The sequence below is a fragment of the Lepus europaeus genome, chromosome 1 (genome assembly GCF_033115175.1).
Source record: "Lepus europaeus isolate LE1 chromosome 1, mLepTim1.pri, whole genome shotgun sequence".
Taxonomy (NCBI): Eukaryota; Metazoa; Chordata; class Mammalia; order Lagomorpha; family Leporidae; genus Lepus; species Lepus europaeus.
This window is the reverse complement of record NC_084827.1, coordinates 18,351,114-18,365,854: the sequence shown is the minus strand read 5'-3', so window position 1 is coordinate 18,365,854 and position 14,741 is coordinate 18,351,114. Positions and strand designations below refer to the sequence as shown.

Here is a 14,741-nt window from a genome sequence, read left to right as displayed (position 1 = left end):
ACCCCGGATTCAAAATGGCACCAAAGCAGCAAATGAAAGGCTGAGGCCAGGGGCTGGAGCAGAGGTGAGAGGCGGTCCTGGGGCTGGGGATGCCCCAGCAGTGCCGCTGTTCACAGCTGTGAGTAAAGAAAGGGGGTTAGCAGGTGAGGAGGCCTAAGGCAGGGCCAAGATGGCCCAGTCCATGGTACCTCAAGTGTGGGCGGCACGTGGGGCCCTCCTGGGCTGGCTTCAGGCGTTGGAGATGCTTCGCTTCCGGGCAGCGGAGGAGGGAGGCCTGGTCCTGGGATGCGCTGTCCCCAGGAGGTGGCATTTTCTTAAAGCTGGAAGTGGTCTGAGTGAGGCAGAATTTCCAAGCTGAAGTTTTCTGCTGTTAGTGGAAACACGAAGTCTGGGTGAGGTTAATATAAGCCACAGATAAATAAAGCAAGTTATACCTCTGCACACTGTAGTCTGTGATTATAACTTGTATGCCCGCAATATAAATATTTTCATTTCATCCTCGTGGGGAGGGTATGGCTGGCATCACTAATAAGTTCATTTTTCAAATAAGGGAAGCAAGAGTTGGAGAAGTTTTTTTTTTTAACAGATTTTTTTTTTTTTTTAAGAAAGCAGTGTATTTTCAGTTGATTTATTTGTCTATTTAAAAGGTAGAGTGACAGAGCAAGGGAGAAAGACCTTCCACCTGCTAGCTCACTCCTAAATACGTGCAACAGCGGGGCTGGGCCAGGTTCAAGCCAGGAGCTCAGAACTCCATCTGGGACTCCCATGGGGGTGGCAGGGACCCAAATGCTTGAGCCATTACTGCTGCCTCCCAGAGCACAAAGTAGCAGGCGGCTGGAGTAGAAGCAGAGGAGCTGGCCCTCAAACCAGGAGTCCCAAGCCTAGGCTCACCCCGCAGCCCGTCAGTGCCTGCTTCGGGACAAGTTTCAAAGGCCAGGCGTGGCCAGCTTCAGTGTGTCTAACTCCAAACGCGCGAGGTCACCTTTGGTTCAGGTGAGGCCCGTGCCCACCCGCGGCAGACACCACGGGGACTGTTCAACGTGCAGGCGGGTATGTGTGTTTCACCCCCGGATGCTGCTTTGGTGTCATTTTGAATCCGTGGGTGTTCCAGACTGAAACAGAGCCGCCGGGGAGTACCCAGGCGATTCTCTGGCCATCGTGAAAAAGCACTCGCCTAGCGGCCGAGCGTTTGAACGCCCGTGGGCTGCCAAGCCAGAGAGATGATCTCGGACTGGCCGCGTGCCACGCACGATTGCAAGCCCGTGGCAGGATTAACACGTTGCTTCTCTGCCCTGGAGGTAGGATCCTTGCTGTCCTTATTTTCAGAGGAGCCTCGGGCTCAGGGAACACGGTCGTCAAAGGGCACACAGCTCGAGTGTGTCTCCCTTCAGGTCTGAGAGTCCCCGGCGGCCTGGGACGAAGGGCTCCCGTTCACAGCCGGGTTGGTTACGATCTCCTGTGGCTGGGAGTGAAGAGGCAACGCCCCCCCCCCCCACCTTGGCCTGACTTTAAATAACACGGGGCCCAAACACTCCCTGTCACTGACTAGCGCTCCTGCCCTGTTTGAACACCTGTTGCCTCCCTCTCGCGGGCTCCAACCTCAGCGGCTCGCCGCAGCTCCCTCGCAGCCACAGGGCCTTTGCACATGCCTCCCACGCCTCCCCTCTCCTCGCTAGCCCTAGGCCCACCCACCGGATGTGGGGGTTGCACCGCTCTCTTTCCAAAGGCTGGTGCATTCCCTCCCCACGTCCTGGTCTCCACGCTGTAGGTCTCCCCCACTAGTTTGCCAGCGGGGGCTACACTCCACGGTTCGTCCTCAAACACGCGGTAGCTGTGGAGACTGCGTCTCCCGCTCGGCCTGGCGCACAGCAGGCTAGGTGGCTCCGTCGGTGACGGACTCCCCTCAGCGTGGGCTCAGCCACACAGGGGGTTTGCTTCTGTCAGGCGGCAGGAAGTGGGTCTCCAGCATCCTTGCTCCCGGCGCAAGGCGGCTGCTCGCCCGCCCTGACTGAATTCTGGGCGCGAAAACCAAGCCCAAGCACCTGAGAGGGCGCGGTCAGCATCGTGTGGCCACGCCCCGCCGCGTGGCATGCCGGGAATTGGCTGAGGAGCCGGATGTGCCGCTGCCCCGAACGCGCGTGTGGGCGGGGAAAGGCACAATGGATTCTGGGAAGGTGGCCCGCACTGTCTGTTCGGGGTATGGTGGGTGGGGGCGCAGAATCCATTTCTCGCCATAGTTCATGAAGCAACCGACTTAATCAGAAAGCCATGGAACTTTCCAGAAGTTCTAGACCTCCCCCCTTCCCCCCTCGTGTTTTGGGTAAAGACCCTGGATCTGGAGACTTGCACACGGCGCTGGGAGGCCGCGCTGAGGAGACCCCAGCCCCCCGGCTGCTGCCCCCCACAAGCCGGGGCGTGCCGGCCTGGGGTTCAAGGCCATCCGACACAAAAGCTCGCTCCCACCTTCATAAACCCCGAGTCTTTTCCCGCCATTTTGCCAAGGCTGCAGAGCCCGAACAGGAGCTCAATTTTCCTGCGTGCTGCTGGGTGGCTGCTTTATTTTATTATTATTATTTTTTTTCTTTCTCCACACACTGCTCTTTTTAGGTATGTTTTTTCATCCTTCTCACTAGTAAAATTTATGAGCATTTATTTAAAAGAAAAAAAAAAAACCACTGGAAAAAGCGGAGCGAGAAAGAGCGATTATACATATGGAAAGCCATAAAGAACCGCAGTGAATGTGCTGTGCTGATTGCTTGCTTAAAAAAACAAACGGGCCGGGTGGTGTGGAATGTGCGAGGCCGGGCCCGGCCAGCGCCGGGTGATGGGCCAGGGGCTGCTGTCCAGGGAGGCCAGGAGCCGGACAGGGCCCCAGAGCGAGGAACTGTAGCCAAAAAATGAGATTTTAAGATACTCTTTTGGAAAAAAACAAAAAACTAGCAGGGTGGGTTTTGTGTTCTGATTTCCAAAGCTTGCCCCAAGTACTCCTGGGATAATGCCCCCCCCAACCCAGCACTCCGCCCCCTGCCCCCCACCCCCCTTTCCCCCTAAATCACTGATGGCAGTCACTGCAGCTCCCTGAGAGTAGACACGGAGCCAGGAAGTCCTTGGCTGGAGCCTTGGATTCCAGCGACACAGTGACCCAGATGCCACCCTTCTCTCCTGCCCGCACCCCAGTGCAGGCCGCCCAAGGGGGACAGGCTCGCTGGATCTCCAGCTTGGCAGGCAATCATGGTTTTTTGGGTCTGGGCAGGTTCGGCCTTTTGAGGTTCTTGTTCTCTCAGTACTTAGGAAAATTCTTAGAGATGAAAACAGGTGGGTCCGGTGTTGTGGTGTAGCGGGTAAAGCCGCTGCCTGTGTTGCCAGCATTCCATATGGGCACCGGTTCGAGTCCCGGCAGCTCTACTTCTGATCCAGCTGCCTGCTATGTCCTGGGAGAGCAGCGGAAGATGGCCCAAGTCCTTAGGCCCTGCCACTCACATAGGAGACCTGGGAGAAGCTCCTGGCTTTGGCCTGGCTCAGCCCTGGTCATTGCAGCCATTTGGGGAGCCAGTGGATGGAAGACCTCTTTCTCTCTCAAAATGAATGAATGAATGAATGAAAAAGAAATGAAAACAGGTGTAGAAAGCCATTCTTGCCCCTCAGCAGCCCCGGGGTCTGCAGTTGGCCCCTTGCTCTCTCCTAAACAGCTGCTGCCTCTCCACCCATCCCCGGGCCCCCTCAGCCTGTGTGTTGGTGGGGCAGGGTGGGGAAGGGGAGGGGGGCTTTCACCAAGTCCTACTTGGGTTCCAGAAGGGACATTCAATATAGGAGGGTACCTCAAAAAATTGGTGGGAAAGTGGAATCTAAAGATAGGTTTGGTGCAAAAATATTTAAATCCACACCTGGTTAATTCATCGTCTGCATTTTCTATAAACTCTTTGGAGACCCCCTGAGAAAATGAAAACTAGACACCGGACTTGGCTATCTCTGGTGTTGGAGCTGTTGGCTCATCTCCCTTCGTAGGAAGACCCCAGCAGGTCTCTGGTGGTGTCACTGACCCTTTGCCTAGAACAATCCCCCCTCTGAGAGGGGAGGCAGATCTGCCGCGGTCTGCCCTGGGTTACATTCTAGCACGCTGACTGGTCTTTACCAAGAGGTGATTTGCAGCTTTGTGAGGGGCTTCGGAGGGGCCCCCGAGTACTAGCTCTAGCCCCGACCTGAGATCAAATTCCTTGGCCACTGGGCTGCCAGCTTCCTGCTGGTATTGGCTCCGATTTCAGCTTGCAGTGCTAAATACAGCTTTTCCAGTCTTGCAGAAAATCTGTTACGTGGCTCTTGGCCATCTCAGATGGAGGCTGGCTGCAGGCAGAAAGAGGCTCTCTCGGTGAGGCTGTGGTCTTCCTTTAGGGCTATCCCTTTTGGGGCCACCTGTCATTTCCAGAAGAATTCCCAGAAGTCCCCCAAACCAGCCAACAGTCCCGTCCCCTATGTAGAGACTTGAAAGTAGAAGACTGCTTTATATCGGGGAAGAGAAAACTCGTTTTTCATAATGCAAACTAAAGAAAGCCTCTCCTAAACCTTTTTTCCTGGTGGGGACAGATGAGAAAAGCTATAGGACATTATAGGGTGCTAAGAGCTGAGAGAGATGGAAGAGAAGTAGGGGTGCCTTTGTGTTCCTTCCCTGCCTGGCAAACTCCCGTCATTCAGACCCAGGTCTATGCCACCTCCTTGGGGAAGATCTCCCCAGACCCTTGGTTGCTTGTGTGCCCCTTGTGTGTGTCCACAGTCCAAATGAAATGTTTCGCAGCTCCTCTGTGGGTGACAGCCTCTTGGAGGACCTGTTGGAGAACGGACAGCTTGGTTGGTTTCTTCTGTCTCCCTGGCTGAGCTGTGACCTCCCTGAGGTCAGGGTCCAGTCTGCCTTGGGCACCAGAGCAGCACCAGCTAGGTGGGAGAGGAGGCAGCCAGAAGCAGCTTGGGGAGGGAGGGAGCCCCTGGGCATCAGCACAGGGAAGGCCTCCAGGGGGTCGGCTCCAGGTCAGGGTTTTATGGTCGTCCTAGAGTTGGGCTCAGGAGGGAGCTGTGGGTGAGTAGAATGGAGCAGCTCCCCGTTGGCATAGGAGGAGCTGCCGGGGGGTGGGGGATGGGAACAGAAAGGGCCACCTGGGTGGTTGTTGGTGCTCAAGCCCAAGGCCCTGCCACAGAACAGAGCCCCGGATGGTGCTGGGCAGTCCCAGGACCCCCATGGGCTAGGGTGGTTTTAGGTTGAATGTTGGTACCCAGAGAAGAGCAAATGCCCTGTGGTGAATTTCGGCTTTGCCTGCAGGCCAGGTGGTCTGACACAGGTCTGGTCCTGCCCCTGCCTCCCACCCTTTCTATACAAGGCACCCCTGATCCCTGGGACCTGCAGCAGCGGCAGTGGGGTGGCGGGCAGCTTTGCTGTTGCTCCCCCCAAGACTGGTAGGATCGGGGTGGAAAATCCCCTTCAATGGCCTGGGTCTAGCGAGGGTTGTGCCCTGCCCAGGGTAGGGGCAGCCTGGACAAAGCCCGGGCAGTGAGGAACAAAGCAGAGCAGGAGGCAGATGGAGTGGAGGGCCTGAGCTTGTCTGACCCAGAAACAAAAGAGCTGGCCTTCAGGGCCATGGGAAAAGGGAGCGCCCTGCAGGAGGGCCCAGCAGGTGAGGCCACTCGCGGAGCCCCTGGCTTTTCCATTGCAGGGTCAGCAAACAGGACCCAGTGCCAGGTGACCGGAGCTGTGGGCTGGGAGGCCAGGTGTGGCGGCCTGGCTTATCGCTCCAGCTGCCCCGTTCCCTCTACTTTATCAGGGAGAGTGAGAAGGTGTCAGAGCCTGGGACAGGCCCAGGTGCGAGCAGGGCATAACTTCTCAGGCCCAGCCGGAAGGTGTCTGTCCTTGGCAGGTTTAAAAGAGCCTGCCGTCGCCCCGGCCTCAGTCGGACCTCCTCAGCCAGCTGCAGTATGCGGGTGCTGCTGATTTGGAGTGTGCTTCTGGGGGCTGCCCTGGGCAGTGAGGACTTTGTGGGGTAGGGGGATGGAGGGGGCGGGGTGCCCTGGGGGTGTGTGGGGGAGGACTGGGCTGCAGTGGGTGTCTAGAGCAGGCAGGCAGACGGGCTGGGAACACAGCCAGAGAGGATGGACCCCCCCCACCTTGAGCAGGCTTGAGGGCCACGGCGGGAAGGGGTTGCGTCCTGACCCTGGAGAAAGCTGAACTTTGCAGGAGCAGAGGAAGGAGACCTGGCTGGCTTGCAATAGAGTCTAAAATTTCCAAAGGTGGGGAGAGGGAGGCAGGGGGAAGGAGACCCCTCCCTACTGCAGCCTGGAGGACCCAGTCCCGGCCTAGGGGGAGGTCCCAGCTGTGCCTCCTTTCAGCCCCGGGAGTGTTGGTGGCCAGGACAGGCGCTGCCTCAGGTGCTGAGGGCCCCTCTTCTCTGCCCAGGCACCAGGTGCTCCGAATCTCTGCAGCCAATGAGGCCCAAGTACAGAAGGTAGCGGAGCTACAGGACCTGGAGCACCTGCAGGTTAGAGCCTGGGAGAGGGGCTCCCCTGGCCTGTCCCCACCACCCCCAAGGCCACCAAGGCCTGGGTGCCTTCTCCTCAGCCTCCCAGCTCTGGGACACGGGACTGATCCCTGTTTGGAAGTGACTTTAGCTCTCTGTTTCAGAACCTTGATGCTTAAGTATCTGAGCAAAGGGCCAGGACACACTATCCTCTCTGCTCTGTTTCCAGGCCATTCCTTGACTACACTGGACTTGGTCCAGTCCCCTGGGTACCACTAACACCCTTGTCCCATCCCTGATACTTCAGCGCTTCTAGCTCCATCACCCCACCCAGGCTGGCCCCGTCCTGGCCTGCTGTCCTGGCTGTGCCTCCAGCCTGCAGTGACAATATTGGCCCTTGTCATCCTCAGCTGGACTTCTGGCGGGGCCCTGCCCGACCTGGCTCCCCCATCGATGTGCGAGTGCCCTTCCCCAGCATCCAGGCCGTGAAAATCTTCCTGGAGGCCCACGGCATCAGCTACGAGATCATGATCGAAGATGTGCAGACGCTGCTGGACGAGGAGCAGGAGCAGATGTTTGCCTTCCGGGCCCGGGCCACCTCCACGGACACCTTCAACTATGCCACCTACCACACGCTGGAGGAGGTAAGGGTGTCCCTGGCGGCCATTCTGCATGGCATCCAGCCCTTCTGCATGGTCGGAAGAGCCAGGGCCAGCCTAGGTGTGGCTGGCACCTCTCTGTTTCCACATGGCCAGCCTTGTCCTGGTAGGGACCCCATTGCAGTGCAGGGCTTACGGCCAGCTGGGATAACAGAACCAACCGAGGCAGGCACCTGTGTGCCCAGAAGTCATTAAGGCCGTTCCTTCCTTCTTCTCTCTCAGATCTATGACTTCATAGACCAACTGGTGGCTGAGCACCCACAGCTCGTCAGCAAGATCCAGATTGGCAACACCTATGAAGGCCGGCCCATTTACGTGCTGAAGGTAAACATGTGTGGGCACAGGCAGAACTGGCTCCCAGAGGGCCCCGTCGTGCACCCACAGCGTGAGCTCCGGTGGGGAACACGGACACCCCAGGCAGGAGTTGGGGGAGGGCTCTGGATTTCTGTGCTGGCCTGGGTGCATGTACACGTACACACATGGTTTGAATTCTTGGGTGACCCTCGTGTTTCCGGTCAAGTGTCACGTAATGGAATTTGTCGTGAAGTCTGAGGTGTCCAGATAAAATGGGCTGTTTGTGACTTTCCGTGGACACCGTCCAGACAGCCGAACAGTGCTGGGCCTGCAAGTCGAGTCCCGTGGCCTCAAGCTCGGGCTGAGGGCAGGAGCATGCTCTGTGGGATCCCCATCAGGCTCTGGCCCCATGCCCACCTGAGGAATGGTCCCGCACACAGAGCCTCAACCTGCAATACACAGACAGCAGGTGTCCCGTGGGTTCCCCTTCGGGCAGTAGGGGGCAGTGGGCGTGAGGCCCCCGCTGTGCAGTTTCCTGGCCAATGCCTCCCTACCTCTTCTGCAGTTCAGCACCGGGGGGAACAACCGTCCCGCCATCTGGATTGACACGGGCATCCATTCCCGCGAGTGGGTGACCCAGGCCAGCGGGGTGTGGTTCGCCAAGAAGGTAAGGCTGGGCAGTTGAGGAGGGCTCCTGCCTGGTGGGGACCCTGATGTCCTTGGTCACCCCTCTCCCCTGCGGAAGCCCACTCTGCCCCTCTCACCCCCCAGATCACTGAAGACTATGGCCAGGACCCAACCGTCACCTCCATTCTGGATAACCTAGATGTCTTCCTGGAGATCGTCACCAACCCTGATGGTTTTGCCTTCACCCACAGCCAGGTACAGGCTCTCCATCCTCAGGGAAAGCAGGACGTGCCGCCGGCCTCCGAGCCCACAGCTTTGTGGTTGGGGGACTGCCCTGGGCATGCTGGGTCATGTCGCATCCTAGATGCCCAGAGCGTCCCCACCCCTAAGTCGTGACAACCAAAACCATCTTCTGACACTGTCCAATGCTGTGGGGGCTGTGGGCAGGTCAGGCCATCCCCAGTTGAGACCCACGGCGCCAGACCTCTCTCCCTGGGCGATTTTTGTGTTTATGGCAAATGCAGCCTCTGATGCCGATCCTTTTTGCTTCCTCAGAACCGCATGTGGCGCAAGACTCGGTCGCTCACGTCGGGCTCCTTCTGTATCGGGGTGGACCCCAACAGGAACTGGGACGCTGGCTTTGGGAGTAAGGCACAGTGTGACTTTAGGACAGGGATGGGACCCCTGAGTAGGGCTGCTCCCCTCCTTTGTCTCATCATCCCCACCCCTTTCCTGCCCCAGCAGTGGGGGTGGAGGGCTGTGGGGGGGACTCTGGGGGCTCTGCCTCTGGCAGCTGGCAGTGCCCTGACATGTGGTCCCTTGGTTGTGAAAAGGAAGCTCCTTCCAGTTTTCCGGCTAAGCCTCAACTCCTTCCCTCCTTGGCCACGCCCCTGTAAGAACCTGACTTCCCTGGGTGTGGCCATTAGTTCTTCCCAGCCTGGGAAGGGACTTCAGGTTGTAAGAGGAATCCCACAACTGCTTAATCCGTGGTGGGACGCAGCCCTCCTGCACCCACTCCGCTCCTGAATCTGTGGACATCACAGAAACCGTAGCGCCTGGGTGCAGGAAAAGCCAGTGCGTCCTCTGTCTTCCCACAGAAGCCGGCGCCAGCAGCAACCCCTGCTCAGACACTTACCACGGCAAGTCGGCCAACTCCGAGGTGGAGGTCAAGTCCATCGTGGACTTTGTGAAGAACCACGGGAACATCAAGGCCTTCATCTCCATCCACAGCTACTCCCAGCTCCTCCTCTACCCCTACGGCTACACCTCCGAGCCAGCCCCTGACCAGGAAGAGCTGGTAGGCACCCGCCCCTTCTCGCCCCGTCTTCCCCGCAGGTAGCCCTGGGCAGGCTTGGGGTTTCACACATCGGACCTGCTCGAGGCCCCAGAGCCCACACAGGGCCTAGCCCCCCTTTCCTCTCATGGACCCCTGATTTTCTTTCTAGGACATGGAGACACAGAGTGGTTGAGTCACTGTGTCTCACGGGCAGGGGTGGTCTGGGTTTTGAACCTGTGGCACCATGCTTGGAGCTGTGCTATGACCCAAGGGTGGGAAGACCCAGGCGGCCATCCCACAGGGTCAGAAGACCAGGGCCGGCCCTCCAGGGCTGAGCGGGCTCCAGGCTCCCCTTGCAAGGGTGCCTGCTCCTGGGCTGCCCTGCTACCAGCCCCCTGCCCCTCCCTACCCCTGCAGTGCTGCCGTTCCGGGGGCCTGGCCCTCATGGTGGCCTTGCTTGGGGTTTTCTCCAGCATCAGGTGGCCAAGTCTGCCGTGACGGCCCTGGCCTCTCTGTACGGGACCAAGTACCAGTACGGCAGCATCATCGACACCATCTGTAAGTGGCTGCGTGGTCTCCCGGGGTGGTCCAGGTCCAGAACAAACGTCAGCCGGCTGTCCCTTCATGAGTAGCCCCCACGGAAGGAGTAATGAGGGTCCCTGATTCGGGAATAAGGGTGAGAGGGAAAATCCCACGGTGCCTGAAAACCGCTGGCCCGGGCCATTGGGAGGGCGTCTGGTGCCTGCTGCCAGCGTGAACTCTGCCTGTCTTGAGGCTCCGACAGACTGTGCGCTCCTCTGAGAATTCTTGTCCCTTGAACTTGGGTTGAGTCTGGCATCACTCATGGGCAGGGTAGAGAGTCCTGCTTGGATTTGTCCCTCACCAGGAAATTTCACTTAAGCAAACACTTCTCCTCCAGTGCCCTCTAATTACAGAGAGCGTACTGGATCTCTCCTCTGCTTTCCTGCACCGTACGTGCCCTTGGGAGAGCATTACCACATCAAAGTGGAATGAGGGCAGCGAGCGTTTCTTGAGCACCTAGGCCACACCAGACTCTGTGTCGAAAGCACAGGGATTCAGCCGTGCGTAAAATAAGCAAAGATTAGGGAACAGCTTCTAGCCAGGCGAACCGACAGTAGGCTTAAAGAAGGAAACGCTACAGTTTGCCAGGTGGTAAATGTTGGGTGGAAAAACTAGAACCGTAGCAGCTGAGAGGAATCAGGAATTTGAGAGGGGGTAGATGGGGCAGAAGAAAAAAAGTTGGGGCAAGTGTTGGAGTGGGGAGCCAGCAGGCTATCTCTAGGCAGAGGAACTTTCTAGAATGTAGGCCTGGGGTGTTGTGGGAATAGCAGTGTGGTGGCCTCAGCGCTGTGAAGAGGGAGCAGGGAGCAGAGGTGGGGGCTGCCCACGCACCTCACATGCTTCCTGCCCTGAGTGCCCGGATTCTGAAGAGTCGATAGCTCACCCACGAAAACAGTTTTAACCCTGAGTCAAATGTTTCGCTGCACTCATTGTGGCCGGGTTGGATCCTGGTAATGCGGCCCACTTCCCTGTCCTCCGCCCAATTCGAAAGTGGCTCCATTTCCTGTGCTTGGCTGCAAATCTGGGCGCTGTTTCCCCCTAAAAGGAACACCAGAGGCTTTGGCGTTGATGTGCGCTGTGCCGCACAGACCAGAGCTCCAGGGCGAGCAAACCCTGGCTCCCCAAGCTGTGTCCAGAGGCTTCTTGAAGCGACTCTTGGATGAGAGTGGTTTCAGGCAGGCCTCTGCAATGGCAGAGACTCAGGCTCCCCCAGGGAATGGGAGACTCACAGTTGCTCTCCACTTCGGGCCTGTTGGGCTTAGCTCCGTCCTCGGGAGTTTTCTGGAAGCCAGGCTGCTTGGACAACAGCAGGCCTTCGCAGACAGTGAATCCGCTTGGCATTGCACAAGCCTCTGGGCCTTGGCCTGTTACCCTGGCCCGTGGAGATATTTCCGCAGCGACTGACCCTTGCTCTGCCCCTGCCCCAGATCAAGCCAGTGGAAGCACCGTGGACTGGACCTATAACCAGGGCATCAAGTATTCCTTCACCTTTGAGCTCCGCGACACCGGGCGCTACGGCTTCCTGCTGCCAGCCTCCCAGATCATCCCCACGGCCCAGGAGACGTGGCTGGCGCTTCTCACCATCATGGAGTACACCCAGACCCACCCCTACTGAACGGGCCCTGTGGCACCCTCCTCCTCCTCCTCCTCTACCTCCTCCTCCTCTACCTCCTCCTCCTCCTCCTCCTCCTCTCTGCTTCCCCACCACAAACAACCAAATAAAGCCTGAGTATACGAAGACCAGACTCTGGGGCTTGCGTGGGCAGTGCCTGTGGCCTGTTGGCCTCTTCAGGCTGGGCGGTCGTGATTTAGTTCCTATAGGCCTCAAAGCCAGTGTGGGGGTGGGGAGACTAGAGGACCCCTGCATTCCAAGGTCCTGTGAAGTTGTATCCAGAGTGGCGTCTGCTTTAATTAGACCACCCCAGGCTCAGCGCGGCAGTGGGGTGATGTGTTCATACCTTAGCAGCAAGCAGCAGCCACAGCTGCTGACCAAATGCCCGGCGCCCTGTGGCGCTGAGGAATTCGGCTTGTGCCATGGTCGAGCAACATGGATCTGTTCACCTCCTAAAGCAGCAACCTGGAGGAGGAAATGTAATCGTCCTGGTGCTCACTCGTGTCCAAAATAGATGTTGCAGCCAACTAAAACAGAATTCGGTTTATTTATTTATTTTTTATTTGAAAGGCAGGTCGGCCAGAAATCTTCCATCTGCTGGTTCATTCCCCGGATACCCACAAGTCAGGGCTGGGCCAGGTCAAAGCCAGGGACTCCATCTGGGACTTCCATGTGGGAAGCAGGGACCCAAGTCCCTGAGGCATCACCTGCTGCCTCCTGGCATGCACGTTAGCAAGGAAATAGGGAGTGGAGCTGGGACTGTAACCCAGGCACCCGGATATGAGGTGTACGCATTCCAAGGGTGTGTAAACTGCTGTGACAAACACCTGCCCTAAACAGGTTTTTGTCAAGCAAAATGTGGTGCCCCACCCCTCCATTGGAGGAGAGCAATGGAGTTAAATGAACCATTCACTGGGAGCAGGGTGAGGGTGACACAATCTCCCTGCGTCTCCTGGGTCAGCGTTTGGGATGCATCTAGCCTAACTCTTGCCTTTTCCCCACAAAATGGCCTGAAGGGCAAAATGCCTTTTTTTTTTTTTTAAGAGATGCAAAAGAATTTTTATGTAGGTGTATTTATTTCAGTATTATTTTTCCTACCAAACTTTTTTTTTTTAAATGTATCTATTTGAAAACCAGAGTGACACAGAGTAAGAGGAAAAGACAGGCATCTTGCACGTGCTGGTTCACTCTGCAAATGTCTGCAACAGCCGGGTTGGGCCAGGCTGAAAGCAGGAGCTAGAAATCCCATCCAGGTCTCCATGTGCCAGAGGCCCAGTACTTGAGCCTTCATATGGAGCTGGATCAGAAACCTAATAGCAGGGACTGGAACCTGCCCTCCAGCCTGGGGTGCAGGTGTTATAGCTGCTACCTAACCCATGGTGCCATAACACCAGTGGCTACCTAAACTCAAAAATAAAAAGAATGAAGCTATTTGTGTAGTATATGTAAACTCACATGTATGTGGGTTTATGAGGCAAGGTAAAATAGTGTTTCACTCTTCACTGAAAGGTGACCTAAAGATTTGATAACACTCTGAAATATACTTTGAAAAACACTTCGCTTCAATCCACAACAATAGATTGTAGATACGCCGAAACCCATTTTAATGCACACTTTGGGCAAGTAGGAATCTCATTTTTTTTAAAAAAAATTATTTATTTATTTGAAAGTCAGTTACACAGAGAGAGGAGAGGCAGAGAGAGGTCTTCCATCTGATGGTTCACTCCTCAATTGACCGCAACGGACGGAGCTGCACTGATCCAAAGCCAGGAGCCAGGAGCTTCTTCTGGGTCTCCCACACGGGTGCAGGGGCTCTAGCACTTGGGCCATCTTCCACTGCTCTCCCAGGCCATAGCAGAGAGCTGGATCGGAAGAGGAGCAGCCGGGACTAGAACCGGCACCCATATAGGATGCCAGCGCTTCAGGCCAGGGCGTTAACCGGCTGCGCCACAGCGCTGGCCATTCATTTTGTTTTAACAGACCGATAAGAAAAAAAATATCATGTTAGCATGAAGGCAGATAATTTCACAAAACAGGATTACGTAGACCCTGCCGGTGGAATTGCTTTCCTGATACCCCGGATACTTGTTTGGCAATCTCCAACACCATCAGCAGGATTTGCCACACAGAAGCCAAATGAACATGTGTGGAGTGAGAGCGTTTCACTTTTAGTAATGAATGCATACAGTTTATAATCTGCGTATTGTAGGCTAGCTAAAAATATCAATATGCAAGTTATTTTGAATTCCCAGAGTTGTAGAACATCAGGCTCTGAGCAAGTAAGCATCTCAAGAAAGCTGAACAGTCCAGGAAGCGTCAAACATCAGTGTGCAGAGTACACAAGGGAAGGGGCTGCCTTGTTCCGTGTGCGACTTAATCTCTGCGTGGTACACAGCACTAATAATATTAATGTCAAAATCGACCGGTGCCGCGGCTCAATAGGCTAATCCTCCGCCTGTGGCGCCGGCATCCCGGGTTCTAGTCCCAGTCAGGGTGCTGGATTCTGTCCCGGTTGCCCCTCTTCCAGGCCAGCTCTCTGCTGTGGCCAGGGAGTGCAGTGGAGGATGGCCCAAGTGCTTGGGCCTTGCACCCACATGGGAGACCAGGAGGAAGCATCTGGCTCCTGGCTTCGGATCAGTGCGGTGCGCCGGCCACAGCAGCCATTGGAGGGTGAACCAACGGCAAAGGAAGACCTTTCTCTCTGTCTCTCTCACTGTCCACTCTGCCTGTCAAAAAAAAAAAAATTAATGTCAAAATTATAAATGCTTGTTCAAGGGAACCAGGCAAGTCATATTTGTGTATTTTCAAGTGTGGGAAGGCCACTATTTTGTTTGAAGATGTTTTTACAAATCTAGGGGCAAAACATTTTTATTAGATTTATATCTAATTTATACATAAAAACACAAAACTAAAAGACAATAAATTCTAGAAAATAGTGTAACTTACAGAAGTATGAATAATGTTAAGGGCTTCAAGCAGAAGACCAACATTTCAAGAGGAAAAACAAAAAGGCAACTCCCAAAAGAAGAAACACAAAAAAACAAGGAATGTGTGAAATATCCCGACCCTCTGAATGATTTTTTGTACATTTAATGAAAAACAAAGGTATCACTTTTCTCTCATCAGATTGGCAAAGAAAAAGGTTGACAACTAACTCAGTGTCATCTAAGGGTATGAAGAAGGCAGGCTGTTAC

At 55.8% G+C, this 14,741-nt stretch overlaps 1 protein-coding gene across 1 annotated transcript; it reads left to right on the top strand.

The window, feature by feature from the left end:
• The first annotated feature begins 5,958 nt into the window (after nt 1–5,958).
• CPA1 (carboxypeptidase A1) lies at nt 5,959–11,550 on the top strand. Its single transcript, XM_062198204.1, has 10 exons — nt 5,959–6,023; nt 6,437–6,518; nt 6,908–7,141; nt 7,379–7,480; nt 8,016–8,117; nt 8,222–8,332; nt 8,633–8,723; nt 9,175–9,374; nt 9,827–9,911; nt 11,363–11,550. Exons 1-10 carry the CDS (start codon nt 5,959–5,961, stop codon nt 11,548–11,550), a joined length of 1,260 nt encoding a protein of 419 aa, XP_062054188.1.
• Nucleotides 11,551–14,741: the final 3,191 nt, after the last annotated feature.

Bases quoted from the DNA above. Each gene is read 5' to 3' on its own strand.
- CPA1 (XM_062198204.1), top strand. From the start codon at position 5,959: ATGCGGGTGCTGCTGATTTGGAGTGTGCTTCTGGGGGCTGCCCTGGGC. The intron at 6,024-6,436 runs GTAGGGGGATGG...TTCTCTGCCCAG, and splicing joins GGCAGTGAGGACTTTGTGGG to GCACCAGGTGCTCCGAATCT. The intron at 7,481-8,015 runs GTAAACATGTGT...CCTCTTCTGCAG, and splicing joins GGCCCATTTACGTGCTGAAG to TTCAGCACCGGGGGGAACAA.